A 27,660-nucleotide genomic window follows, 5' to 3' on the forward strand; every position below is an offset into this window, starting at 1 on the left:
CTGCTTGCCCACCCCCCGTGCCCACCCCCCTGACACTGGAAACACTTTCTCCTCATTGACTCTGACAAAACGCCTCATTTCAATCTCCCCCTTCACCTTTTCTGCTCTGAGGACAATCTCAGCGTCTCCGGTCTCCACGGTAACCGAAGTCCCTCATTGCTGGGAACCTTCTAGAAAATCTCCCACCGCATTCTCTCGAAGAGCCTCAACACCCTCCCTAAAGTGTGGGGCCCAGAATTGGGGCCCAATCCTCGCCAAGGCCTAACCAGTCTTTAGAAAGATTCAGTAATAACATAGAATCATAGAATTTACAGTGCAGAAGGAGGCCATTCGGCCCATCGAGTGTCTGCACCGGCCCTTGGAAAGAGCACCCTACCTAAACCCATACCTCCACTCTATACCTGTCACATGATCCTTTTTTGGACACTAAGGGGCAATTTATCATGGCCAATCCACCTAACCCACACATTTTTGGACTGTGGGAGGAAACCGGAGCACCCGGAGGAAACCCACGCAGACACGGGGAGGATGTGCAGACTCCACACAGACAGTGACCCAAGCCGGGAATCGAACCCTGGTCCAGGAGCTGTAAAGCAACTGTGCTAACCACTGTGCTACCGTGCTGCCCTACATGGCTGAGAGAGAGAACCTTTCACGCGAGACGCCAAAGGAGTCGGCATCCACTGAACAAGGCCGTGCATTTAACTAGCACCTTTTACCATGTCCCAAAGCCCCTCCGCACGAGTGTTAATTGGGCAAGTAGAATGAGATCCAGCCGTAAAAGAGGTCGCAGGGAGACGGGAGGCCCAAATCGTGGCAATAAAAGAGTTTGTTTTTAAGGAGAGCCGGAGCGGAGGGACCCGCAGTTATTTGGGGAGGTAAACTGCTGGCACGATTAAAGCTGGAAGGGTGGGGGGGGACAGAGATTTTGTCGGAGTTTGTAACTAAAGGTTGGAGAGACGGGTATTGCGGGGGACCTGGGTGAGGTGTCGAACCCGAAAGAAGAAGTGACGGCGCTGCACAGGCCAGAGGCAGAGTGTGGTTGGGATTTGAAAGTGGTGTTGAGAGTTGCACAGCAGATGTGAGTTTTGGAGCTTCCGGTCTACAGGCCACTTTCAGCCAGCCTGGTTTGGGTGAAATATTCATTGTGTGGAGTTACTGGCAGGCCCCCGCAATGACTGACCAACAACAGCAGAGTTAGTCTTGGAATACATGCTGGTAAATAAAGTTAACCAGCGGTCACATATTTCTCACACAATGAAGCGATTCAGTGGGAATAAAAACAAGATGAATCACTTGCTGTTCCGAGCAGGCCTGAGCCTCCCTGAAATGTCCCCCTGCCTGAGCCTCCTGAAATGTCCCCCTGCCTGACCCTCCTGAAATGTCCCCCTGCCTGACCCTCCTGAAATGTCCCCCTGCCTGACCCTCCTGAAATGTCCCCCTGCCTGAGCCTCCTGAAATGTCCCCCTGCCTGAGCTTCCTGAAATGTCCCCCTGCCTGAGCCTCCTGAAATGTCCCCAGACATTTGGGGGCAGAGCGAGGGAGAGGGGGGCAGAGCGAGGGAGGCTCTCCCTCGCTCTGCCCCCCTCTCCCTCGCTCTCCCCCCCGCCCTCTCCCTCGCTCTCCCCCCCCCCCCCCCTCTCCCTCGCTCTCCCCCCCCCCCTCTCCCTCGCTCTCCCCCCCCCCCCTCTCCCTCGCTCTCCCCCCCCCTCTCCCTCGCTCTCCTCCCTCGCTCTCCCCCCTCTCCCTCGCTCTCCCCCCTCTCTCCCTCGCTCTCCCCCCCCTCTCTCCCTCGCTCTGCCCCCCTCTCCCTCGCTCTGCCCCCCTCTCCTCGCTCTGCCCCCTCTCCCTCGCTCTGCCCCCCTCTCCCTCGCTCTGCCCCCCCTCTCCCTCGCTCTGCCCCCCTCTCCCTCGCTCTGCCCCCCTCTCCCTCGCTCTGCCCCCCCTCTCCCTCGCTCTGCCCCCCTCTCCCTCGCTCTGCCCCCCCTCTCCCTCGCTCTGCCCCCCTCTCCCCTCGCTCTGCCCCCCTCTCCCTCGCTCTGCCCCCCTCTCCCTCGCTCTGCCCCCTCTCCCTCGCTCTGCCCCCCCTCTCCCTCGCTCTGCCCCCCTCTCCCTCGCTCTGCCCCCCTCTCCTCGCTCTGCCCCCCTCTCCCTCGCTCTGCCCCCTCTCCCTCGCTCTGCCCCCCTCTCCCTCGCTCTGCCCCCCTCTCCCTCGCTCTGCCCCCCTCTCCCTCGCTCTGCCCCCCTCTCCCTCGCTCTGCCCCCCTCTCCCTCGCTCTGCCCCCCTCTCCCTCGCTCTGCCCCCCTCTCCTCGCTCTGCCCCCCTCTCCCTCGCTCTGCCCCCCTCTCCCTCGCTCTGCCCCCCTCTCCCTCGCTCTGCCCCCCTCTCCCTCGCTCTGCCCCCCTCTCCTCGCTCTGCCCCCTCTCCCTCGCTCTGCCCCCCTCTCCTCGCTCTGCCCCCCTCTCCTCGCTCTGCCCCCCTCTCCCTCGCTCTGCCCCCCTCTCCCTCGCTCTGCCCCCCTCTCCCTCGCTCTGCCCCCCTCTCCCTCGCTCTGCCCCCCTCTCCTCGCTCTGCCCCCTCTCCCTCGCTCTGCCCCCCTCTCCCTCGCTCTGCCCCCCTCTCCCTCGCTCTGCCCCCCTCTCCCTCGCTCTGCCCCCCTCTCCCTCGCTCTGCCCCCTCTCCCTCGCTCTGCCCCCCTCTCCTCGCTCTGCCCCCCTCTCCCTCGCTCTGCCCCCCTCTCCCTCGCTCTGCCCCCCTCTCCCTCGCTCTGCCCCCCTCTCCCTCGCTCTGCCCCCCTCTCCCTCGCTCTGCCCCCCTCTCCCTCGCTCTGCCCCCCTCTCCCTCGCTCTGCCCCCCCTCTCCCCTCGCTCTGCCCCCCTCTCCCTCGCTCTGCCCCCCTCTCCCTCGCTCTGCCCCCCCTCTCCCTCGCTCTGCCCCCCTCTCCCTCGCTCTGCCCCCCTCTCCCTCGCTCTGCCCCCCTCTCCCTCGCTCTGGCCCCCTCTCCCTCGCTCTGCCCCCCTCTCCCTCGCTCTGCCCCCCTCTCCCTCGCTCTGCCCCCCTCTCCCTCGCTCTGCCCCCCTCTCCCTCGCTCTGCCCCCTCTCCCTCGCTCTGCCCCCCTCTCCCTCGCTCTGCCCCCCTCTCCCTCGCTCTGCCCCCCTCTCCCTCGCTCTGCCCCCCTCTCCCTCGCTCTGCCCCCCTCTCCCTCGCTCTGCCCCCCTCTCCCTCGCTCTGCCCCCCTCTCCCTCGCTCTGCCCCCCTCTCCCTCGCTCTGCCCCCTCTCCCTCGCTCTGCCCCCTCTCCCTCGCTCTGCCCCCCTCTCCCTCGCTCTGCCCCCCTCTCCCTCGCTCTGCCCCCTCTCCCTCGCTCTGCCCCCTCTCCCTCGCTCTGCCCCCCTCTCCCTCGCTCTGCCCCCCTCTCCCTCGCTCTGCCCCCTCTCCCCTCGCTCTGCCCCCCTCTCCTCGCTCTGCCCCCCTCTCCCTCGCTCTGCCCCCCTCTCCCTCGCTCTGCCCCCCTCTCCCTCGCTCTGCCCCCCTCTCCTCGCTCTGCCCCCCTCTCCCTCGCTCTGCCCCCCTCTCCCTCGCTCTGCCCCCCTCTCCCTCGCTCCTGCCCCCCTCTCCCTCGCTCTGCCCCCCTCTCCCTCGCTCTGCCCCCCTCTCCCTCGCTCTGCCCCCCTCTCCTCGCTCTGCCCCCCTCTCCCTCGCTCTGCCCCCCTCTCCCTCGCTCTGCCCCCCTCTCCCTCGCTCTGCCCCCTCTCCTCGCTCTGCCCCCCTCTCCCTCGCTCTGCCCCCCCTCTCCCTCGCTCTGCCCCCCTCTCCCTCGCTCTGCCCCCCCTCTCCCTCGCTCTGCCCCCCTCTCCCTCGCTCTGCCCCCCTCTCCCTCGCTCTGCCCCCCTCTCCCTCGCTCTGCCCCCCCTCTCCCTCGCTCTGCCCCCCTCTCCCTCGCTCTGCCCCCCTCTCCCTCGCTCTGCCCCCCTCTCCTCGCTCTGCCCCCCTCTCCCTCGCTCTGCCCCCCTCTCCCTCGCTCTGCCCCCCTCTCCCTCGCTCTGCCCCCCTCTCCTCGCTCTGCCCCCCTCTCCCTCGCTCTGCCCCCCCTCTCCCTCGCTCTGCCCCCCTCTCCCTCGCTCTGCCCCCCCTCTCCCTCGCTCTGCCCCCCTCTCCCTCGCTCTGCCCCCCTCTCCCTCGCTCTGCCCCCCTCTCCCTCGCTCTGCCCCCCTCTCCCTCGCTCTGCCCCCCTCTCCTCGCTCTGCCCCCCTCTCCCTCGCTCTGCCCCCCTCTCCCTCGCTCTGCCCCCCTCTCCCTCGCTCTGCCCCCCTCTCCCTCGCTCTGCCCCCCTCTCCTCGCTCTGCCCCCCTCTCCCTCGCTCTGCCCCCCTCTCCCCTCGCTCTGCCCCCCTCTCCCTCGCTCTGCCCCCCTCTCCCTCGCTCTGCCCCCTCTCCCTCGCTCTGCCCCCCTCTCCCTCGCTCTGCCCCCCTCTCCCTCGCTCTGCCCCCCCTCTCCCTCGCTCTGCCCCCCTCTCCCTCGCTCTGCCCCCCTCTCCCTCGCTCTGCCCCCTCTCCCTCGCTCTGCCCCCCTCTCCCTCGCTCTGCCCCCCTCTCCCTCGCTCTGCCCCCTCTCCCTCGCTCTGCCCCCCTCTCCCTCGCTCTGCCCCCCCTCTCCCTCGCTCTGCCCCCCTCTCCCTCGCTCTGCCCCCCTCTCCCTCGCTCTGCCCCCCTCTCCCTCGCTCTGCCCCCCTCTCCCTCGCTCTGCCCCCCTCTCCCTCGCTCTGCCCCCCTCTCCCTCGCTCTGCCCCCTCTCCCTCGCTCTGCCCCCCTCTCCCTCGCTCTGCCCCCCTCTCCCTCGCTCTGCCCCCCTCTCCCTCGCTCTGCCCCCCTCTCCCTCGCTCTGCCCCCCTCTCCCTCGCTCTGCCCCCCTCTCCCTCTGCTCTGCCCCCCTCTCCCTCGCTCTGCCCCCCTCTCCCTCGCTCTGCCCCCCTCTCCCTCGCTCTGCCCCCCTCTCCCTCGCTCTGACCCCCTCTCCCTCGCTCTGCCCCCCCTCCTCCTCGCTCTGCCCCCCTCTCCCTCGCTCTGCCCCCTCTCCCTCGCTCTGCCCCCCTCTCCCTCGCTCTGCCCCCCTCTCCTCGCTCTGCCCCCCCTCTCCCTCGCTCTGCCCCCCTCTCCCTCGCTCTGCCCCCCCTCTCCCTCGCTCTGCCCCCCTCTCCCTCGCTCTGCCCCCCTCTCCCTCGCTCTGCCCCCCTCTCCCTCGCTCTGCCCCCCTCTCCCTCGCTCTGCCCCCCTCTCCCTCGCTCTGCCCCCCTCTCCTCGCTCTGCTGCCCCCCTCTCCCTCGCTCTGCCCCCCTCTCTCCCTCGCTCTGCCCCCCTCTCTCCCTCGCTCTGCCCCCCTCTCTCCCTCGCTCTGCCCCCCCCTCTCCCTCGCCCTGCCCCCCTCCTCTCCCTCGCCCTGCCCCCCCCTCTCCCTCGCCCTGCCCCCCCCTCTCCCTCGCCCTGCCCCCCCCTCTCCCTCGCCCTGCCCCCCCCTCTCCCTCGCCCTGCCCCCCCCTCTCCCTCGCCCTGCCCCCCCCTCTCCCTCGCCCTGCCCCCCCCTCTCCCTCGCCCTGCCCCCCCCTCTCCCTCGCCCTGCCCCCCCCTCTCCCTCGCCCTGCCCCCCCCTCTCCCTCGCCCTGCCCCCCCCCTCTCCCTCGCCCTGCCCCCCCCCCCTCCCTCGCCCTGCCCCCCCCCCTCCCTCGCCCTGCCCCCCCTCTCCCGGCCCCGGCTGCCCCGATACCCCAAAGATTGCACCAATTCACTGTCTCCTTTCCTAACATTACATTATTAAGTGGTTCACTGGCCTGGGAGGAATTTGAATCGATGAGGGAATCATTGAGGTACTGGTTAATCTGACTGGTTGAATGTGTCTCTTACAGATGACAATGTGTCTGGGTTGAGCGAGTGGGATTACCAGGACCACCGCCTGTCTCAACTCGAACAGAGGCTACAACAGCAGGAGGACGAGATTACGTTGCTGAAGTCCGCTCTTGCTGACGCTCTCCGGCGCATCTGCTTCTACGACCAGCATTTTGCCGTTCTGAAAGGCAGCCTCCCCGGTTTGTTCCCAATTCCCCACTCCCTTGGGTAGACTGTGGGGTTCGGGGTACAGGCTGCGGTTGGTTTGGGTTTGGAGCAATAGGGGGTTTATTGGAGGGGGGGGGGGATGGTTTGATGCGGGTTGCTGGGTGAGGGCTAGGGTTTGAAGGGTGGGGTATGGGGGTGTGATGATTGCAGAGGAGTCGGATGAGGTTTGGGGATGGGGGTCTGTGGGGTCAGGGAGGTTCGGGTTGGAGTCTAGTTCGAGTGGCTGTTCAACAGGGTCCAGGAGCAGAATAACCCAACCTGGGGGTGACTGCACCCTGACCGAGGGGCTGCACAGGGGAAGGAAGAGCAAGGATTGACAGGGCTCCCTGCGGGATGCGAAAAGCTGGAAGGGAATCCGGAGAGGAGACAGAGAGCACAGAGTCTCACTCTATGCAGATGACCTGTTCCTCTGTGTCTCGAAGTCACAGGAGGGACTGAAGGCAATACTACAAATACTGAAAGAGTTTGGAACCTTCTCGGGCTACAAACTTAACCTGGGCAAAAGCGAGGCATTCCCAGTGAACCCAAAAGGGGGAGGGACAGAGCTGGAGGGGCTCCTGTTCAAAACAGCCCAGAATAGATTCCGCTACCTGGGGATCCAGATAGCCAGAGACTGGACACAGATCCACAAGTGGAACCTGACCAGCCTGGTGGAGGAAGTAAGAAGAGACCTTCAAAGGTGGGGCTCACTCCCACTCTCCCTGGCGGGGAGAGGGCAGACGATCAAGATGAACATACTGCCAAGGTTCCTCTTCCTGTTTAGATCCATCCCGATCTTCATCCCCAAGGCCTTTTTCCAAAACGTAGACCGTCTAATCATGGCGATTGTGTGGGGGGTAAGAACCCGAGAATCCCAAAACAGACACTGCAAAGAAGGAAAATCAAAGGAGCTTGGCCTTACCAAACCTACAATACTACCGCTGGGCAGCAACGGCAGAAAGAGTGAGGGGATGGGTAAAGGAACGACCCTCAGGGCCCTGGCCACAGCAGCACTCCCATCCCCCTCAACAAGGGACACAACGAGCCCAGTGGTAGCGGCCACGCTGAGAACATGGACCCAGCTCAGACAACACTTCTGGATAACTAAAATGTCCCCCATGGCCCCCATCTGCGGCAATCACAGATTCCCCCCAGCCATGCTGGATACCACCTTCAAAAGATGGAGGCGGGACGGGGGCACACTGACGGTCGGGGACTTCTACGTAGGGCACAGACTGGCGACACTAGACGAACTGATGAGGAAGTGGAGGTTAGCAAAAGGACAGGAAATGAGACACCTCCAAATAAAACACTTCCTCCGCAAAGAGACAGTGGGGTACCTCGGGGCCCCAGAAACCACACTGCTAGAGGACCTGATAGGCAGAGCCACGAGAAGGGGGGGGGGGCTATGTGGGAAAATATACAGACAGCTACTGGACAGAGCCCGGACTCCACTGGACGGGACCAGACAAAAATGGGAGGACGAACTGGGGACAGAGGTAGGATGGGGACCCTGGAGCGAAGCACTGAGCAGCGTGAACTCCACCTCCTCCTGCGCAAGGCTCAGCCTAATGCAGCTCAAAGTGGTGCACAGAGCGCACCTGACCAGAACCCGAATGAGCAGGTTCTTCCCGGAGGTGGGGGACAAATGTGAGCGGTGCCAGCGGGGCCCGGCCAACCACACCCACATGTTCTGGGCTTGCCCCAAGCTTGCTGGGTTCTGGACAGCCTTCTCCGAGGCAATGTCCAGGGTTGTGGGGGTGAGGGTGAAGCCATGCCCAATCGTGGCAATCTTCGGGGTATCGGAGCAGCCAGAGTTACACATGGGGAAGGGGGCCAACGCCCTCGCTTCCCTAATCGCCCGCCGGAGAATCCTGCCCGGCTAGCGATCGGCAGCACCACCCCCAGCTGCAGCCTGGCTCGCTGACCTCTCGGAACCTCTCCACCTGGAGAAGATTATGTTTGCCACCCGAGGGTCAGAGGAAGGCTTCCTGGATACTTGGGGGCAGTTTGTCGGTCTGTTCCAAAACCTGTTCGAGGCCAGCAACGAGGAGTAAGCGAATAAGAATTTTTAGAAAAACACACCAAGATAGATGAGGTACCAAAAGACTGCGCAACCCGGGGGGGGGGGGGAACCATAGACCGATCCAGAGGGCAATGAAAGGCACGTAGGGTCAGTTAAAGAAAGGACAAACTAAACCGCTGTATAATAAAGGAAATTAGCGCAGGCGAGAGAAATGTGATGTGTTTGTATACAACTGTATAAATATGGGAAATGCCAATAACAAGATTTTTTTGAAAAAAAGGATTGACAGGGCTGGAGCGAGGACTGAGAGAGGTGGGCTCCCTGGAATACTATTTCCACACTAGGGGATACTGTGGGGAGTTCGTGGGGCGATCAGTTTGGAGCTGAGAGAGACACAGGAGGTTGGGATTAGTAACCTTGTCCCGGAGTATGTGAGATATGTAATGATCTCTCTCTCTGTCTCCCTCTCTTTCAGGAAGCCCCTCTTTACAAAGCACGTTCTCGGCCTCGGGTCTAATCGAACGTCCCAGTGCAAAACGGAGCCAATCTCTGAGTTCAGCCTCTGATTTATCACATCACACTGCAACAAGGTATGATTGTCATCTCTTCCGACAGTCTGTCTAGCCCATACTCCCCCGTGTGCCAGGACAGACCCCCGTCTCCTCCCTCAGTCTGTCTAGCCCATACTCCCCCGTGTGCCGGGACAGACCCCCGTCTCCTCTGTCCGTCTGTCTAGCCCATACTCCCCCGTGTGCCGGGACAGACCCCCGTCTCCTCTGTCCGTCTGTCTAGCCCATACTCCCCCGTGTGCCAGGACAGACCCCCGTCTCCTCCCTCAGTCTGTCTAGCCCATACTCCCCGTTCTCGGGACAGACCCCCGTCTCCTCCCTCAGTCTGTCTAGCCCATACTCCCCCGTGTGCCGGGACAGACCCCCGTCTCCTCCCTCAGTCTGTCTAGCCCATACTCCCCGTTCTCGGGACCCCCGTCTCCTCCCTCAGTCTGTCTAGCCCATACTCCCCGTTCTCGGGACCCCCGTCTCCTCCCTCAGTCTGTCTAGCCCACACTCTCCGTTCTCGGGACCCCCGTCTCCTCCCTTAGTCTGTCTAGCCCATACTCCCCCGTGTGCCGGGACAGACTCCCGTCTCCTCCCTCAGTCTGTCTAGCCCATACTCTCCGTTCTCGGGACCCCCGTCTCCTCCCTCAGTCTGTCTAGCCCATACTCCCCCGTGTGCCAGGACAGACCCCCGTCTCCTCTGTCCGTCTGTCTAGCCCATACTCCCCGTTCTCGGGACAGACCCCCGTCTCCTCCCTCAGTCTGTCTAGCCCATACTCCCCGTTCTCGGGACCCCCGTCTCCTCCCTCAGTCTGTCTAGCCCATACTCCCCCGTGTGCCGGGACAGACTCCCGTCTCCTCCCTCAGTCTGTCTCGCCCATACTCTCCGTTCTCGGGACCCCCGTCTCCTCCCTCAGTCTGTCTAGCCCATACTCTCCGTTCTCGGGACCCCCGTCTCCTCCCTCAGTCTGTCTAGCCCATACTCCCCCGTGTGCCAGGACAGACCCCCGTCTCCTCTGTCCGTCTGTCTAGCCCATACTCCCCGTTCTCGGGACAGACCCCCGTCTCCTCCCTCAGTCTGTCTAGCCCATACTCCCCGTTCTCGGGACCCCCGTCTCCTCCCTCAGTCTGTCTAGCCCATACTCCCCCGTGTGCCGGGACAGACTCCCGTCTCCTCCCTCAGTCTGTCTCGCCCATACTCTCCGTTCTCGGGACCCCCGTCTCCTCCCTCAGTCTGTCTAGCCCATACTCTCCGTTCTCGGGACCCCCGTCTCCTCCCTCAGTCTGTCTAGCCCATACTCCCCCGTGTGCCAGGACAGACCCTGTCTCCTCTGTCCGTCTGTCTAGCCCATACTCCCCGTTCTCGGTACAGACCCCCGTCTCCTCCCTCAGTCTGTTTAGCCCATACTCTCCGTTCTCGGGACCCCCGTCTCCTCCCTCAGTCTGTCTAGCCCATACTCCCCGTTCTCCGGACAGACTCCCGTCTCCTCCCTCAGTCTGTCTAGCCCATACTCCCCCGTTCTCGGGACAGACTCCCGTCTCCTCCCTCAGTCTGTCTAGCCCATACTCCCCCGTTCTCGGGACAGACTCCCGTCTCCTCCCTCAGTCTGTCTCGCCCATACTCTCCGTTCTCGGGACCCCCGTCTCCTCCCTCAGTCTGTCTAGCCCATACTCCCCGTTCTCGGGACAGACTCCCGTCTCCTCCCTCAGTCTGTCTCGCCCATACTCTCCGTTCTCGGGACCCCCGTCTCCTCCCTCAGTCTGTCTAGCCCATACTCCCCCGTTCTCGGGACCCCCGTCTCCTCCCTCAGTCTGTCTAGCCCATACTCCCCGTTCTCGGGACAGACTCCTGTCTCCTCCCTCAGTCTGTCTAGCCCATACTCCCCGTTCTCGGGACCCCCGTCTCCTCCCTCAGTCTGTCTAGCCCATACTCCCCGTTCTCGGGACCCCCGTCTCCTCCCTCAGTCTGTCTAGCCCATACTCCCCCGTGTGCCAGGACAGACTCCCGTCTCCTCCCTGAGTCTGTCTAGCCCATACTCCCCGTTCTCGGGACAGACTCCCGTATCCTCCCTCAGTCTGTCTAGCCCATACTCTCCGTTCTCGGGACAGACCCCCGTCTCCTCTGTCCGTCTGTCTAGCCCATACTCCCCCGTGTGCCGGGACAGACCCCCGTCTCCTCCCTCAGTCTGTCTAGCCCATACTCCCCGTTCTCGGGACCCCCGTCTCCTCCCTCAGTCTGTCTAGCCCATACTCCCCGTTCTCGGGACCCCCGTCTCCTCCCTCAGTCTGTCTAGCCCATACTCTCCGTTCTCGGGACCCCCGTCTCCTCCCTCAGTCTGTCTAGCCCATACTCCCCGCTCTCGGGACAGACTCCCGTCTCCTCCCTCAGTCTGTCTAGCCCATACTCTCCGTTCTCGGGACAGACCCCCGTCTCCTCTGTCCGTCTGTCTAGCCCATACTCCCCGTTCTCGGGACCCCCGTCTCCTCCCTCAGTCTGTCTAGCCCATACTCCCCGTTCTCGGGACCCCCGTCTCCTCCCTCAGTCTGTCTAGCCCATACTCTCCGTTCTCGGGACCCCCGTCTCCTCCCTCAGTCTGTCTAGCCCATACTCCCCGTTCTCGGGACCCCCATTCTCCTCCCTCAGTCTGTCTAGCCCATACTCTCCGTTCTCGGGACCCCCGTCTCCTCCCTCAGTCTGTCTAGCCCATACTCTCCGTTCTCGGGACCCCCGTCTCCTCCCTCAGTCTGTCTAGCCCATACTCCCCCGTTCTCGGGACCCCCGTCTCCTCCCTCAGTCTGTCTAGCCCATACTCTCCGTTCTCGGGACAGACTCCCGTCTCCTCCCTCAGTCTGTCTAGCCCATACTCCCCGTTCTCGGGACCCCCGTCTCCTCCCTCAGTCTGTCTAGCCCATACTCCCCCGTGTGCCGGGACAGACTCCCGTCTCCTCCCTCAGTCTGTCTAGCCCATACTCCCCCGTGTGCCGGGACAGACCCCCGTCTCCTCCCTCAGTCTGTCTAGCCCATACTCCCCCGTGTGCCGGGACAGACTCCCGTCTCCTCCCTCAGTCTGTCTAGCCCATACTCCCCCGTGTGCCGGGACAGACTCCCGTCTCCTCCCTCAGTCTGTCTAGCCCATACTCTCCGTTCTCAGGACCCCCGTCTCCTCCCTCAGTCTGTCTAGCCCATACTCCCCGTTCTCGGGACCCCCGTCTCCTCCCTCAGTCTGTCTAGCCCATACTCCCCGTTCTCGGGACAGACTCCCGTCTCCTCCCTCAGTCTGTCTAGCCCATACTCCCCCGTGTGCCGGGACAGACTCCCGTCTCCTCCCTCAGTCTGTCTAGCCCATACTCCCCCGTGTGCCAGGACAGACCCCCGTCTCCTCCCTCAGTCTGTCTAGCCCATACTCCCCGTTCTCGGGACCCCCGTCTCCTCCCTCAGTCTGTCTAGCCCATACTCCCCCGTGTGCAGGGACAGACTCCCGTCTCCTCCCTCAGTCTGTCTAGCCCATACTCCCCGTTCTCGGGACCCCCGTCTCCTCCCTCAGTCTGTCTTGCCCATACTCCCCGTTCTCGGGACAGACTCCCGTCTCCTCCCTCAGTCTGTCTAGCCCATACTCCCCCGTGTGCCAGGACAGACCCCCGTCTCCTCCCTCAGTCTGTCTAGCCCATACTCCCCGTTCTCGGGACCCCCGTCTCCTCCCTCAGTCTGTCTAGCCCATACTCCCCCGTGTGCCGGGACCCCCGTCTCCTCCCTCAGTCTGTCTAGCCCATACTCCCCCGTGTGCCGGGACAGACTCCCGTCTCCTCCCTCAGTCTGTCTAGCCCATACTCCCCCGTGTGCCGGGACAGACTCCCGTCTCCTCCCTCAGTCTGTCTAGCCCATACTCCCCCGTGTGCCGGGACAGACTCCCGTCTCCTCCCTCAGTCTGTCTAGCCCATACTCTCCGTTCTCGGGACCCCCGTCTCCTCCCTCAGTCTGTCTAGCCCATACTCCCCCGTGTGCCGGGACAGACTCCCGTCTCCTCCCTCAGTCTGTCTAGCCCATACTCCCCCGTGTGCCAGGACAGACCCCCGTCTCCTCCCTCAGTCTGTCTAGCCCATACTCTCCGTTCTCGGGACCCCCGTCTCCTCCCTCAGTCTGTCTAGCCCATACTCTCTGTTCTCGGGACAGACTCCCGTCTCCTCCCTCAGTCTGTCTAGCCCATATTCCCCCGTTCTCGGGACCCCCGTCTCCTCCCTCAGTCTGTCTAGCCCATACTCCCCGTTCTCGGGACAGACTCCCGTCTCCTCCCTCAGTCTGTCTAGCCCATACTCCCCGTTCTCGGGACCCCCGTCTCCTCCCTCAGTCTGTCTAGCCCATACTCCCCCGTGTGCCGGGACGGACCCCCGTCTCCTCCCTCAGTCTGTCTAGCCCATACTCTCCGTTCTCGGGACAGACTCCCGTCTCCTCCCTCAGTCTGTCTAGCCCATACTCCCCGTTCTCGGGACCCCCGTCTCCTCCCTCAGTCTGTCTAGCCCATACTCCCCGTTCTCGGGACCCCCGTCTCCTCCCTCAGTCTGTCTAGCCCATACTCTCCGTTCTCAGGACCCCCGTCTCCTCCCTCAGTCCGTCTAGCCCAAACTCCCCCGTGTGCCGGGACAGACTCCCGTCTCCTCCCTCAGTCTGTCTAGCCCATACTCCCCGTTCTCGGTACAGACTCCCGTCGCCTCCCTCAGTCTGTCTAGCCCATACTCCCCGTTCTCGGGACCCCCGTCTCCTCCCTCAGTCTGTCTAGCCCATACTCCCCGTTCTCGGGACCCCCGTCTCCTCCCTCAGTCTGTCTAGCCCATACTCTCCGTTCTCGGGACAGACCCCCGTCTCCTCCCTCAGTCTGTCTAGCCCATACTCCCCCGTGTGCAGGGACAGACTCCCGTCTCCTCCCTCAGTCTGTCTAGCCCATACTCCCCGTTCTCGGGACCCCCGTCTCCTCCCTCAGTCTGTCTAGCCCATACTCTCCGTTCTCGGGACAGACTCCCGTCGCCTCCCTCAGTCTGTCTAGCCCATACTCCCCCGTGTGCCAGGACAGACCCCCGTCTCCTCTGTCCGTCTGTCTAGCCCATACTCCCCCGTTCTCGGGACAGACCCCCGTCTCCTCCCTCAGTCTGTCTAGCCCATACTCCCCGTTCTCGGGACCCCCGTCTCCTCCCTCAGTCTGTCTAGCCCATACTCCCCGTTCTCGGGACCCCCGTCTCCTCCCTCAGTCTGTCTAGCCCATACTCCCCCGTGTGCCGGGACAGACTCCCGTCGCCTCCCTCAGTCTGTCTAGCCCATACTCCCCGTTCTCGGGACAGACCCCCGTCTCCTCCCTCAGTCTGTCTAGCCCATACTCCCCGTTCTCGGGACCCCCGTCTCCTCCCTCAGTCTGTCTAGCCCATACTCCCCGTTCTCGGGACCCCCGTCTCCTCCCTCAGTCTGTCTAGCCCATACTCCCCGTTCTCGGGACAGACCCCCGTCTCCTCTGTCCGTCTGTCTAGCCCATACTACCCGTTCTCGGGACCCCCGTCTCCTCCCTCAGTCTGTCTAGCCCATACTCCCCGACCTCTGGACCCCCGTCTCCTCCCTCAGTCTGTCTAGCCCATACTCCCCGTTCTCGGGACCCCCGTCTCCTCCCTCAGTCTGTCTAGCCCATACTCTCCCGTGTGCCAGGACAGACCCCCGTCTCCTCTGTCCGTCTGTCTAGCCCATACTCCCCGTTCTCGGGACAGACCCCCGTCTCCTCCCTCAGTCTGTTTAGCCCATACTCTCCGTTCTCGGGACCCCCGTCTCCTCCCTCAGTCTGTCTAGCCCATACTCCCCCGTTCTCGGGACAGACTCCCGTCTCCTCCCTCAGTCTGTCTCGCCCATACTCCCCGTTCTCGGGACAGACTCCCGTCTCCTCCCTCAGTCTGTCTAGCCCATACTCCCCCGTGTGCCAGGACAGACCCCCGTCTCCTCTGTCCGTCTGTCTAGCCCATACTCCCCGTTCTCGGGACAGACTCCCGTCTCCTCCCTCAGTCTGTCTAGCCCATACTCCCCGTTCTCGGGACAGACCCCCGTCTCCTCCCTCAGTCTGTCTAGCCCATACTCCCCGTTCTCGGGACCCCCGTCTCCTCCCTCAGTCTGTCGAGCCCATACTCCCCGTTCTCGGGACCCCCGTCGCCTCCCTCAGTCTGTCTAGCCCATACTCCCCGTTCTCGGGACCCCCGTCTCCTCCCTCAGTCTGTCTAGCCCATACTCCCCGTTCTCGGGACCCCCGTCTCCTCCCTCAGTCTGTCTAGCCCATACTCTGCGTTCTCGGGACAGACCCCCGTCTCCTCCCTCAGTCTGTCTAGCCCATACTCCCCCGTGTGCAGGGACAGACTCCCGTCTCCTCCCTCAGTCTGTCTAGCCCATACTCCCCGTTCTCGGGACCCCCGTCTCCTCCATCAGTCTGTCTAGCCCATACTCTCCGTTCTCGGGACAGACTCCCGTCGCCTCCCTCAGTCTGTCTAGCCCATACTCCCCCGTGTGCCAGGACAGACCCCCGTCTCCTCTGTCCGTCTGTCTAGCCCATACTCCCCCGTTCTCGGGACAGACCCCCGTCTCCTCCCTCAGTCTGTCTAGCCCATACTCCCCGTTCTCGGGACCCCCGTCTCCTCCCTCAGTCTGTCTAGCCCATACTCCCCGTTCTCGGGACCCCCGTCTCCTCCCTCAGTCTGTCTAGCCCATACTCCCCCGTGTGCCGGGACAGACTCCCGTCGCCTCCCTCAGTCTGTCTAGCCCATACTCCCCGTTCTCGGGACAGACCCCCGTCTCCTCCCTCAGTCTGTCTCGCCCATACTCCCCGTTCTCGGGACCCCCGTCTCCTCCCTCAGTCTGTCTAGCCCATACTCCCCGTTCTCGGGACCCCCGTCTCCTCCCTCAGTCTGTCTAGCCCATACTCCCCGTTCTCGGGACAGACCCCCGTCTCCTCCCTCAGTCTGTCTAGCCCATACTCCCCGTTCTCGGGACCCCCGTCTCCTCCCTCAGTCTGTCTAGCCCATACTCTCCGTTCTCGGGACAGACCCCCGTCTCCTCTGTCCGTCTGTCTAGCCCATACTACCCGTTCTCGGGACCCCCGTCTCCTCCCTCAGTCTGTCTAGCCCATACTCCCCGACCTCTGGACCCCCGTCTCCTCCCTCAGTCTGTCTAGCCCATACTCCCCGTTCTCGGGACCCCCGTCTCCTCCCTCAGTCTGTCTAGCCCATACTCTCCCGTGTGCCAGGACAGACCCCCGTCTCCTCTGTCCGTCTGTCTAGCCCATACTCCCCGTTCTCGGGACAGACCCCCGTCTCCTCCCTCAGTCTGTTTAGCCCATACTCTCCGTTCTCGGGACCCCCGTCTCCTCCCTCAGTCTGTCTAGCCCATACTCCCCGTTCTCCGGACAGACTCCCGTCTCCTCCCTCAGTCTGTCTAGCCCATACTCCCCCGTTCTCGGGACAGACTCCCGTCTCCTCCCTCAGTCTGTCTCGCCCATACTCCCCGTTCTCGGGACAGACTCCCGTCACCTCCCTCAGTCTGTCTAGCCCATACTCCCCGTTCTCGGGACAGACTCCCGTCTCCTCCCTCAGTCTGTCTAGCCCATACTCTCCCGTGTGCCGGGACAGACTCCCGTCTCCTCCCTCAGTCTGTCTAGCCCATACTCCCCGTTCTCGGGACAGACCCCCGTCTCCTCCCTCAGTCTGTCTAGCCCATACTCCCCGTTCTCGGGACCCCCGTCTCCTCCCTCAGTCTGTCTAGCCCATACTCCCCGTTCTCGGGATCCCCGTCTCCTCCCTCAGTCTGTCTAGCCCATACTCTCCGTTCTCGGGACCCCCGTCTCCTCCCTCAGTCTGTCTAGCCCATACTCCCCGTTCTCGGTACAGACTCCCGTCGCCTCCCTCAGTCTGTCTAGCCCATACTCCCCGTTCTCGGGACCCCCGTCTCCTCCCTCAGTCTGTCTAGCCCATACTCTCCGTTCTCGGGACCCCCGTCTCCTCCCTCAGTCTGTCTAGCCCATACTCCCCGTTCTCGGGACCCGCCTCTCCTCCCTCAGTCTGTCTAGCCCATACTCTCCGTTCTCGGGACCCCCGTCTCCTCCCTCAGTCTGTCTAGCCCATACTTTCCGTTCTCGGGACCCCCGTCTCCTCCCTCAGTCTGTCTAGCCCATACTCCCCGTTCTCGGGACCCCCGTCTCCTCCCTCAGTCTGTCTAGCCCATACTCTCCGTTCTCGGGACCCCCGTCTCCTCCCTCAGTCTGTCTAGCCCATACTCTCCGTTCTCGGGACCCCCGTCTCCTCCCTCAGTCTGTCTAGCCCATACTCCCCCGTGTGCCAGGACAGACTCCCGTCTCCTCCCTCAGTCTGTCTAGCCCATACTCCCCGTTCTCGGGACCCCCGTCTCCTCCCTCAGTCTGTCTAGCCCATACTCTCCGTTCTCGGGACCCCCGTCTCCTCCCTCAGTCTGTCTAGCCCATACTCCCCCGTGTGCCAGGACAGACTCCCGTCTCCTCCCTCAGTCTGTCTAGCCCATACTCTCCGTTCTCGGGACCCCCGTCTCCTCCCTCAGTCTGTCTAGCCCATACTCCCCGTTCTCGGGACAGACCCCCGTCTCCTCCCTCAGTCTGTCTCGCCCATACTCCCCCGTGTGCCGGGACAGACTCCCGTCTCCTCCCTCAGTCTGTCTAGCCCATACTCCCCGTTCTCGGGACCCCCGTCTCCTCCCTCAGTCTGTCTAGCCCATACTCCCCCCTGTGCCGGGACAGACTCCCGTCTCCTCCCTCAGTCTGTCTAGCCCATACTCCCCGTTCTCGGGACCCCCGTCTCCTCCCTCAGTCTGTCTAGCCCCTACTCCCCCGTGTGCCAGGACAGACTCCCGTCTCCTCCCTCAGTCTGTCTAGCCCATACTCCCCGTTCTCGGGACCCCCGTCTCCTCCCTCAGTCTGTCTAGCCCATACTCTCCGTTCTCGGGACCCCCGTCTCCTCCCTCAGTCTGTCTAGCCCATACTCTCCGTTCTCGGGACCCCCGTCTCCTCCCTCAGTCTGTCTAGCCCATACTCTCCGTTCTCGGGACCCCCGTCTCCTCCCTCAGTCTGTCTAGCCCATACTCCCCGTTCTCGGGACCCCCGTCTCCTCCCTCAGTCTGTCTAGCCCATACTCTCCGTTCTCGGGACCCCCGTCTCCTCCCTCAGTCTGTCTAGCCCATACTCTCCGTTCTCGGGACCCCCGTCTCCTCCCTCAGTCTGTCTAGCCCATACTCTCCGTTCTCGGGACCCCCGTCTCCTCCCTCAGTCTGTCTAGCCCATACTCCCCGTTCTCGGGACCCCCGTCTCCTCTGTCCGTCTGTCTAGTCCATACTCCCCCGTGTGCCAGGACAGACTCCCGTCTCCTCCCTCAGTCTGTCTAGCCCATACTCCCCCGTGTGCCAGGACAGACTCCCGTCTCCTCCCTCAGTCTGTCTAGCCCATACTCCCCGTTCTCGGGACCCCCGTCTCCTCCCTCAGTCTGTCTAGCCCATACTCTCCGTTCTCGGGACCCCCGTCACCTCCCTCAGTCTGTCTAGCCCATACTCTCCGTTCTCGGGACCCCCGTCTCCTCCCTCAGTCTGTCTAGCCCATACTCCCCCGTGTGCCAGGACAGACTCCCGTCTCCTCCCTCAGTCTGTCTAGCCCATACTCCCCGTTCTCGGGACCCCCGTCTCCTCCCTCAGTCTGTCTAGCCCATACTCCCCGTTCTCGGGACCCCCGTCTCCTCCCTCAGTCTGTCTAGCCCATACTCCCCGTTCTCGGGACCCCCGTCTCCTCCCTCAGTCTGTCTAGCCCATACTCTCCGTTCTCGGGACAGACCCCCGTCTCCTCCCTCAGTCTGTCTAGCCCATACTCTCCGTTCTCGGGACCCCCGTCTCCTCCCTCAGTCTGTCTAGCCCATACTCCCCGTTCTCGGGACCCCCGTCTCCTCCCTCAGTCTGTCTCGCCCATACTCTCCGTTCTCGGGACCCCCGTCTCCTCCCTCAGTCTGTCTAGCCCATACTCCCCGTTCTCGGGACAGACTCCCGTCTCCTCCCTCAGTCTGTCTAGCCCATACTCCCCGTTCTCGGGACCCCCGTCTCCTCCCTCAGTCTGTCTAGCCCATACTCCCCGTTCTCGGGACTCCCGTCTCCTCCCTCAGTCTGTCTAGCCCATACTCCCCCGTGTGCCGGGACAGACCCCCGTCTCCTCCCTCAGTCTGTCTAGCCCATACTCCCCGTTCTCGGGACCCCCGTCTCCTCCCTCAGTCTGTCTAGCCCATACTCTCCGTTCTCGGGACCCCCGTCTCCTCCCTCAGTCTGTCTAGCCCATACTCCCCCGTGTGCCGGGACAGACTCCCGTCTCCTCCCTCAGTCTGTCTAGCCCATACTCCCCGTTCTCGGGACCCCCGTCTCCTCCCTCAGTCTGTCTAGCCCATACTCCCCCGTGTGCCCGGACAGACCCCCGTCTCCTCCCTCAGTCTGTCTAGCCCATACTCCCCCGTGTGCCGGGACCCCCGTCTCCTCCCTCAGTCTGTCTAGCCCATACTCCCCCGTGTGCCGGGACTCCCGTCTCCTCCCTCAGTCTGTCTAGCCCATACTCCCCCGTGTGCCGGGACAGACTCCCGTCTCCTCCCTCAGTCTGTCTAGCCCATACTCCCCGTTCTCGGGACCCCCGTCTCCTCCCTCAGTCTGTCTAGCCCATACTCTCCGTTCTCGGGACAGACTCCCGTCTCCTCCCTCAGTCTGTCTAGCCCATACTCTCCGTTCTCGGGACCCCCGTCTCCTCCCTCAGTCTGTCTAGCCCATACTCCCCGTTCTCGGGATCCCCGTCTCCTCCCTCAGTCTGTCTAGCCCATACTCTCCGTTCTCGGGACCCCCGTCTCCTCCCTCAGTCTGTCTAGCCCATACTCTCCGTTCTCGGGACCCCCGTCTCCTCCCTCAGTCTGTCTAGCCCATACTCCCCCGTGTGCCCGGACAGACCCCCGTCTCCTCCCTCAGTCTGTCTAGCCCATACTCCCCCGTGTGCCGGGACAGACTCCCGTCTCCTCCCTCAGTCTGTCTAGCCCATACTCCCCCGTGTGCCGGGACAGACTCCCGTCTCCTCCCTCAGTCTGTCTAGCCCATACTCCCCGTTCTCGGGACAGACTCCCGTCTCCTCCCTCAGTCTGTCTAGCCCATACTCTCCGTTCTCGGGACAGACTCCCGTCTCCTCCCTCAGTCTGTCTAGCCCATACTCCCCCGTGTGCCGGGACAGACTCCCGTCTCCTCCCTCAGTCTGTCTAGCCCATACTCCCCGTTCTCGGGACCGACCCCCGTCTCCTCCCTCAGTCTGTCTAGCCCATACTCCCCGTTCTCGGGACCCCCGTCTCCTCCCTCAGTCTGTCTAGCCCATACTCCCCGTTCTCGGGACAGACCCCCGTCTCCTCCCTCAGTCTGTCTAGCCCATACTCCCCCGTGTGCCGGGACCCCCGTCTCCTCCCTCAGTCTGTCTAGCCCATACTCTCCGTTCTCGGGACCCCCGTCTCCTCCCTCAGTCTGTCTAGCCCATACTCCCCCGTGTGCCGGGACAGACTCCCGTCTCCTCCCTCAGTCTGTCTAGCCCATACTCCCCGTTCTCGGGACCCCCGTCTCCTCCCTCAGTCTGTCTAGCCCATACTCCCCGTTCTCGGGACCCCCGTCTCCTCCCTCAGTCTGTCTAGCCCATACTCCCCGTTCTCGGGACCCCCGTCTCCTCCCTCAGTCTGTCTAGCCCATACTCCCCGTTTTCGGGACCCCCGTCTCCACCCTCAGTCTGTCAAGCCCATACTCTCCGTTCTCGGGACAGACCCCCGTCTCCTCCCTCAGTCTGTCTAGCCCATACTCCCTGTTCTCGGGACAGACCCCCGTCTCCTCCCTCAGTCTGTCTAGCCCATACTCCCCGTTCTCGGGACAGACCCCCGTCTCCTCCCTCAGTCTGTCTAGCCCATACTCTCCGTTCTCGGGACCCCCATCTCCTCCCTCAGTCTGTCTAGCCCATACTCCCCGTTCTCGGGACCCCCGTCTCCTCCCTCAGTCTGTCTAGCCCATACTTCCCCGTGTGCCGGGACAGACCCCCGTCTCCTCCCTCAGTCTGTCTAGCCCATACTCCCCGTTCTCGGGACAGACTCCCGTCTCCTCCCTCAGTCTGTCTAGCCCATACTCCCCCGTGTGCCGGGACAGACTCCCGTCTCCTCCCTCAGTCTGTCTAGCCCATACTCCCCCGTGTGCCAGGACAGACTCCCGTCTCCTCCCTCAGTCTGTCTAGCCCATACTCCCCGTTCTCGGGACCCCCGTCTCCTCCCTCAGTCTGTCTAGCCCATACTCCCCCGTGTGCCGGGACCCCCGTATCCTCCCTCAGTCTGTCTAGCCCATACTCCCCCGTGTGCCGGGACAGACTCCCGTCTCCTCCCTCAGTCTGTCTAGCCCATACTCCCCCGTGTGCCGGGACAGACTCCCGTCTCCTCCCTCAGTCTGTCTAGCCCATACTCCCCGTTCTCGGGACCCCGTCTCCTCCCTCAGTCTGTCTAGCCCATACTCCCCCGTGTGCCGGGACAGACCCCCGTCTCCTCCCTCAGTCTGTCTAGCCCATACTCTGCGTTCTCGGGACCCCCGTCTCCTCCCTCAGTCTGTCTAGCCCATACTCTCCGTTCTCGGGACAGACTCCCGTCTCCTCCCTCAGTCTGTCTAGCCCATACTCCCCGTTCTCGGGACAGACCCCCGTCTCCTCCCTCAGTCTGTCTAGCCCATACTCCCCGTTCTCGGGACCCCCGTCTCCTCCCTCAGTCTGTCTAGCCCATACTCCCCGTTCTCGGGACAGACTCCCGTCTCCTCCCTCAGTCTGTCTAGCCCATACTCCCCGTTCTCTGGACCCCCGTCTCCTCCCTCAGTCTGTCTAGCCCATACTCCCCGTTCTCGGGACCCCCGTCTCCTCCCTCAGTCTGTCTAGCCCATACTCCCCGTTCTCGGGACAGACCCCCGTCTCCTCCCTCAGTCTGTCTAGCCCATACTCCCCGTTCTCGGGACCCCCGTCTCCTCCCTCAGTCTGTCTAGCCCATACTCCCCGTTCTCGGGACCCCCGTCTCCTCCCTCAGTCTGTCTAGCCCATACTCTCCGTTCTCGGGACAGACTCCCGTCTCCTCCCTCAGTCTGTCTAGCCCATACTCTCCGTTCTCAGGACCCCCGTCTCCTCCCTCAGTCTGTCTAGCCCATACTCCCCCGTGTGCCGGGACAGATCCCCGTCTCCTCCCTCAGTCTGTCTCGCCCATACTCCCCGCTCTCTGGACCCCCGTCTCCTCCCTCAGTCTGTCTAGCCCATACTCCCCGTTCTCAGGACCCCCGTCTCCTCCCTCAGTCTGTCTAGCCCATTCTCCCCCGTGTGCCGGGACAGACCCCCGTCTCCTCCCTCAGTCTGTCTAGCCCATACTCTCCCGTTCTCGGGACCCCCGTCTCCTCCCTCAGTCTGTCTAGCCCATACTCCCCGTTCTCGGGACCCCCGTCTCCTCCCTCAGTCTGTCTAGCCCATACTCCCCGTTCTCGGGACCCCCGTCTCCTCCCTCAGTCTGTCTAGCCCATACTCTCCGTTCTCGGGACAGACTCCCGTCTCCTCCCTCAGTCTGTCTAGCCCATACTCCCCGACCTCTGGACCCCCGTCTCCTCCCTCAGTCTGTCTAGCCCATACTCCCCCGTGTGCCGGGACAGACTCCCGTCTCCTCCCTCAGTCTGTCTAGCCCATACTCCCCGTTCTCGGGACAGACTCCCGTCTCCTCCCTCAGTCTGTCTAGCCCATACTCCCCGTTCTCGGGACAGACTCCCGTCTCCTCCCTCAGTCTGTCTAGCCCATACTCCCCCGTGTGCCGGGACAGACTCCCGTCTCCTCCCTCAGTCTGTCTAGCCCATACTCCCCGTTCTCGGGACCCCCGTCTCCTCTGTCCGTCTGTCTAGCCCATACTCCCCCGTGTGCCGGGACAGACCCCCGTCTCCTCCCTCAGTCTGTCTAGCCCATACTCCCCGTTCTCGGGACCCCCGTCTCCTCCCTCAGTCTGTCTAGCCCATACTCCCCGTTCTCGGGACCCCCGTCTCCTCCCTCAGTCTGTCTAGCCCATACTCCCCGTTCTCGGGACCCCCGTCTCCTCCCTCAGTCTGTCTAGCCCATACTCCCCGTTCTCGGGACCCCCGTCTCCTCCCTCAGTCTGTCTAGCCCATACTCCCCGTTCTCGGGACAGACTCCCGTCTCCTCCCTCAGTTATTACCCAGCAGGGTCGGTGAGATTGAAACTTGCTTCCCTGAGACAGTCCTGGAGATTTGTCGAACTCTTACCCAGCCCATCCCGGGAGGAATGGTGGCAAACCCATCCCTACCCTCCCCCACCCCCACCCAGGCCATTCCAGGTGGTCAAACCCTACCCCACCAAAGCCCATTCCAGGTGGGGTACCCCCCCCCCCACCAACCCCAGCCCACTGCTGGCTGGGTAACCCCCTCCCCACCAACCCCAGCCCACTGCAGGCTGGGTAACCCCCTCCCCACCAACCCCAGCCCACTGCAGGCTGGGTAACCCCCTCCCCACCAACCCCAGCTCACTGCAGGCTGGGTAACCCCCTCCCCACCAACCCCAGCCCAGTGCAGGCTGGGTAACCCCCTCCCCACCAACCCCAGCCCACTGCAGGCTGGGTAACCCCCTCCCCACCAACCCCAGCCCAGTGCAGGCTGGGTAACCCCCTCCCCACTAACCCCAGCTCACTGCTGGCTGGGTAACCCCCTCCCCACCATCCCGTGCCCACTGCAGGCTGGGTCACCCCCTCCCCCGGCCTCCAGCCCACGGCAGGCTGGGTAACCCCCTCCCCAGCCCCACCAACCCCAGCCCAGTGCAGGCTGGGTAACCCCCTCCCCACCAACCCCTGCCCACTGCAGGCTGGGTAACCCCCTCCCCACCAACCCCAGCCCACTGCAGGCTGGGTAACTCCCTCCCCACCAACCCCAGCCCACTGCAGGCTGGGTAACCCCCTCCCCACCAACCCCAGCCCACTGCAGGCTGGGTAACCCCCTCCCCACCATCCCGTGCCCACTGCAGGCTGGGTAACCCCCTCCCCCGGCCCCCAGCTCACTGCAGGCTGGGTAACCCCCTCCCCACCAACCCCAGCCCACTGCAGGCTGGGTAACCCCCTCCCCCGGCCCCCAGCCCACTGCAGGCTGGGTAACCCCCTCCCCCGGCCCCCAGCTCACTGCAGGCTGGGTAACCCCCTCCCCAGCCCCACCAACCCCAGCGCAGTGCAGGCTGGGTAACCCCCTCCCCCGGCCCCCAGCTCACTGCAGGCTGGGTAACCCCCTCCCCCGGCCCCCAGCTCACTGCAGGCTGGGTAACCCCCTCCCCACCAACCCCAGCCCACTGCAGGCTGGGTAACCCCCTCCCCACCAACCCCAGCCCACTGCAGGCTGGGTAACCCCCAGCCCACTGCAGGCTGGGTAACCCCCTCCCCACCATCCCGTGCCCACTGCAGGCTGGGTAACCCCCTCCCCCGGCCCCCAGCTCACTGCAGGCTGGGTAACCCCCTCCCCAGCCCCACCAACCCCAGCGCAGTGCAGGCTGGGTAACCCCGGCCCCCAGCTCACTGCAGGCTGGGTAACCCCCTCCCCCGGCCCCCAGCTCACTGCAGGCTGGGTAACCCCCTCCCCACCAACCCCAGCCCACTGCAGGCTGGGTAACCCCCTCCCCACCAACCCCTGCCCACTGCAGGCTGGGTAACCCCCTCCCCACCAACCCCAGCCCACTGCAGGCTGGGTAACTCCCTCCCCACCAACCCCAGCCCACTGCAGGCTGGGTAACCCCCTCCCCACCAACCCCAGCCCGCTGCAGGCTGGGTAACCCGAGTGGCCCTGGCAGTGTGGGGTGGGGCCGCAGAGCCCCCCTCGCTGGTCAGTCAGCCACGGCAAAGAGGCCACTCCCCCAGAGCCTTCTGCTCTAAGATGGGGCGGTTAACCGGGGGGAGGGGGGACGAGGGGGGTCTATAGATTCCGGAGTGAGGGAATGTTGGTGCCACCACCCGAACAGTCCTGGACCAGTGCCCTTGGGACCACAACTGAGGAGGGTTTCGGTGTGAGGGGTATTGTGGGTGGGGGTGGGGGGTGGGGGATGAGAGCTGCCAATTTGTGTGTGATTTGTGTGTTTAATCTTTCTCTTTATCGTGTACTATCTACAGTTTCACAGGCACAAAGGAGAGGAGAGGCCCAGGGATTGAGACCTTACACCGAGTGCGTGTACAACACCCCCGGGGTCGGGCTGCGGTGGGCGTGTTCCCGGGGTCCCAGGAGGCGGAATTCAGAGTCCGGAATCCTCCAAGCTCGCTCGTCTCTCACTGCCTGTCCCACAATGACCCTCATCCGATCCAGCGGCACACCTCCAGCCACCAGCCTGCCGGAGTTCAGGAGCACATGCCGAGTTGCCAGGTTGGGGTGGAGAGACCAGGGTTCGAGCCCGATGCCTGGGCAGCTCCGCTTCAACTCGAGGGTGAGGGCGCCCTCCAGCTTTGTGAGGGCGACCCGCTCCCAGTCCACTGGGCAGAACCTGGAGCCCAGCAGGAAACTGAAGGAAGGGACCAGCAGCCTCCAGTGAGGACGGAAATCCAGCCCCAACCGGCCGAAACCCGCTCTGGAGATCGGAAGACGCAAGGACCAGCCACGCGACCAGGAACTGAGAGCATCGCTGCCTTAGAAACGTCCCCTCAGGAAATCCGGCCTATCCCCCTGCTTCCTCTCTCACAGGACAAAGCTCAGCAATATTCACCGTGCTCATTCCAAGCGCTCCCCAACGGGATTCCAGCCCAGCAGTGGAGTCCGAGACTTTCCCAGAAGGATCGCTGTCCGGCCTCGTCACAAGCTGTCATTTCCGTGGCTCCTCTGAATGTGCCTGGGAGTCAGCCCAAAGCAGAGACCCTTCCTCCGTTGCAGCCGAGGCCAGAGGCAGCCCCTCACTCTGATGTGTCTCAGTGCCAGCTGGAAAATGACGCCCGTGCTTCGGAGATGAGTCCCAATGGATCTGAATGTTTGCAACAGGAGCTCCCGGCGCCTCCTGCAACCAGCCCCAATTCAGCACAGGCATTTCCCCCGGCGGCCTGCCCTCGGGCATCTCAGGCTCCAGCTCAAACACACTCCGCTCCGGTGTCGCAAGTGCTGCCGCAACCCCAGGGAAGTCTGGAGGAGCCGGATACGCAACCTCGGGCTCCTCGAAGTATCAGCCAAGCTGCCCAGCTGAGCCCCAAGGATGGCGTCTGCAACTTGCCCCCTGTGACTGCCTCTGCTATCAGCAAGAAACTTGTGTGCGTTGGAGATTAGCTGTTGTGTTAAATATGTGGGTTGTCTGAATGATTGGGGGGGGGGGTGACCACATCAGCCCCCTCAACCCACGCCCTCTCCCCAACCCACCCACTCCGATAACACCTCACTATTTTCCATTCTGGCGGAGATTTCCTTCCATCTGCAGCATTACCCAACCCTGTCCTCATTGCACCTACTCGGAGTGGGGTCAGCTTCCATCGGTAATCTCTATCCTGGTTTGATTCCGGATGAGATGCAGTGATACTGGGGGCCCATGTGAGCCTTTGTATGGAGATTGTAGCAGGCCCAGTCTGTGTTCCTTCTTATAAAGTCATCTCTCTGTTGGAATTAAGGCCTCACCACATCTTAACTGGTGGCATCCTCCTGTCCCAAGTGAAATCAGTTTAGGACAATGCCCGTCTCCTTGTAGGTCCCAGGGTCCTGGGGCCATGTATAGGAGGTTCGGCTTCGACAGCAAGGGGAGGGAGGGTGTGAGAGGCAATATAAATCCCAGTCCATCTTTCAGAACCTTTTCAAGAAACGGGGTCTCCAGTTGCCCTCGCTCTGCCTTCAAGCCCCTCTGATTGGTGAGACTTTGAGTTTGTATCTAATTGGGGACGGTCTTGATGGGACCGCCCCTCCCTCCAGCACCATCATTCTCCCCAACTTTGATTTTGATGCCAGGTGAAGTAATTGAGGAACATTTTCTGACGGCCTAGCGTTCGGGCTGTGGGCATCTAAGGAGAGGTGGTCAAAGTACCGAGACTGCCTGAAGTTGTGATGGTGCCGCACCAAAGGTCAGAATCTCGGCCTGGTGCCCTCTCCCGTCCCCGCACCTCTGCCTCGAGGAGCAGCTCCTTGCCTCGAGGAGCAGCTCCTTGCCTCGAGGAGCAGCTCCTTGCCTCGAGGAGCAGCTCCTTGCCTCGAGGAGCAGCTCCTTGCCTCGAGGAGCAGCTCCTTGCCTCGAGGAGCAGCTCCTGGTGTTCCTGGTTCAGGGAGTTGAACCAGTCCTTTCCAGATAGCTGAAGCTCTCGCCGATAACTCCTCACGGGACAGAATGTCACTGACCCTGGACTGGCGAGAGACCCCTCTGGGCATCTGGTCCAGTGACTGTACACCTTTCAATCTATCTCCCAGCTGTGGGGCCTGCACCCTGGGGAGAAGCTATGGTGCGAACATCACCGATTCTGTCCAGACAATCCTACCTTCCGCTGAAAAGGCCAATCATTTAGAAGTTCAGTGAGACTCCCAGTCAGCGTTGGGCTAGAATCCGAGAATCCTTAAAGTGCAGAAGGAGGCCATTCGGCCTATCGAGACTGCACTGACCCTCTGATAGAGCTCCCTACCCAGACCCACTCCCTCGCTCCGTAACCCCACCTAACCCGCACAACCCTGAAACAAAGGGGTAATTTTAGCAAGGCCAATCCGCCCAACCTGCACATTGGGCGGCACGGTAGCACAGTGGTTAGCACTGTGGCTTCACAGTGAGACAGCAGTGCTAACCCGGGTCCCTGGCACTGAGACAGCAGTGTTAACCCGGATCCCGGGCACTGTGGGACAGCAGTGTTAACCCGGGTCCCTGGCACTGTGAGGCAGCAGTGTTAACCCGGGTCCCTGGCTCTGTGAGACAGCAGTGTTAACCCGGG

At 63.3% G+C, this 27,660-nt stretch overlaps 1 protein-coding gene across 1 annotated transcript in view; it reads left to right on the top strand.

Moving 5' to 3' along the window:
• The first annotated feature begins 1,174 nt into the window (after positions 1-1,174).
• Positions 1,175-27,660, top strand: part of LOC140400208 (uncharacterized) — a 45,397-nt gene continuing 18,911 nt past the window's right edge. The window contains exons 1-4 of the mRNA XM_072489676.1: positions 1,175-1,196; positions 5,901-6,080; positions 8,589-8,703; positions 24,901-26,016. Coding sequence (XP_072345777.1) covers positions 1,175-1,196; positions 5,901-6,080; positions 8,589-8,703; positions 24,901-26,016 — 1,433 coding nt within the window. The remainder of the gene's footprint in view (positions 1,197-5,900; positions 6,081-8,588; positions 8,704-24,900; positions 26,017-27,660) is intronic.

The sequence above is a fragment of the Scyliorhinus torazame genome, chromosome 24 (genome assembly GCF_047496885.1).
Source record: "Scyliorhinus torazame isolate Kashiwa2021f chromosome 24, sScyTor2.1, whole genome shotgun sequence".
Taxonomy (NCBI): domain Eukaryota; kingdom Metazoa; phylum Chordata; class Chondrichthyes; order Carcharhiniformes; family Scyliorhinidae; genus Scyliorhinus; species Scyliorhinus torazame.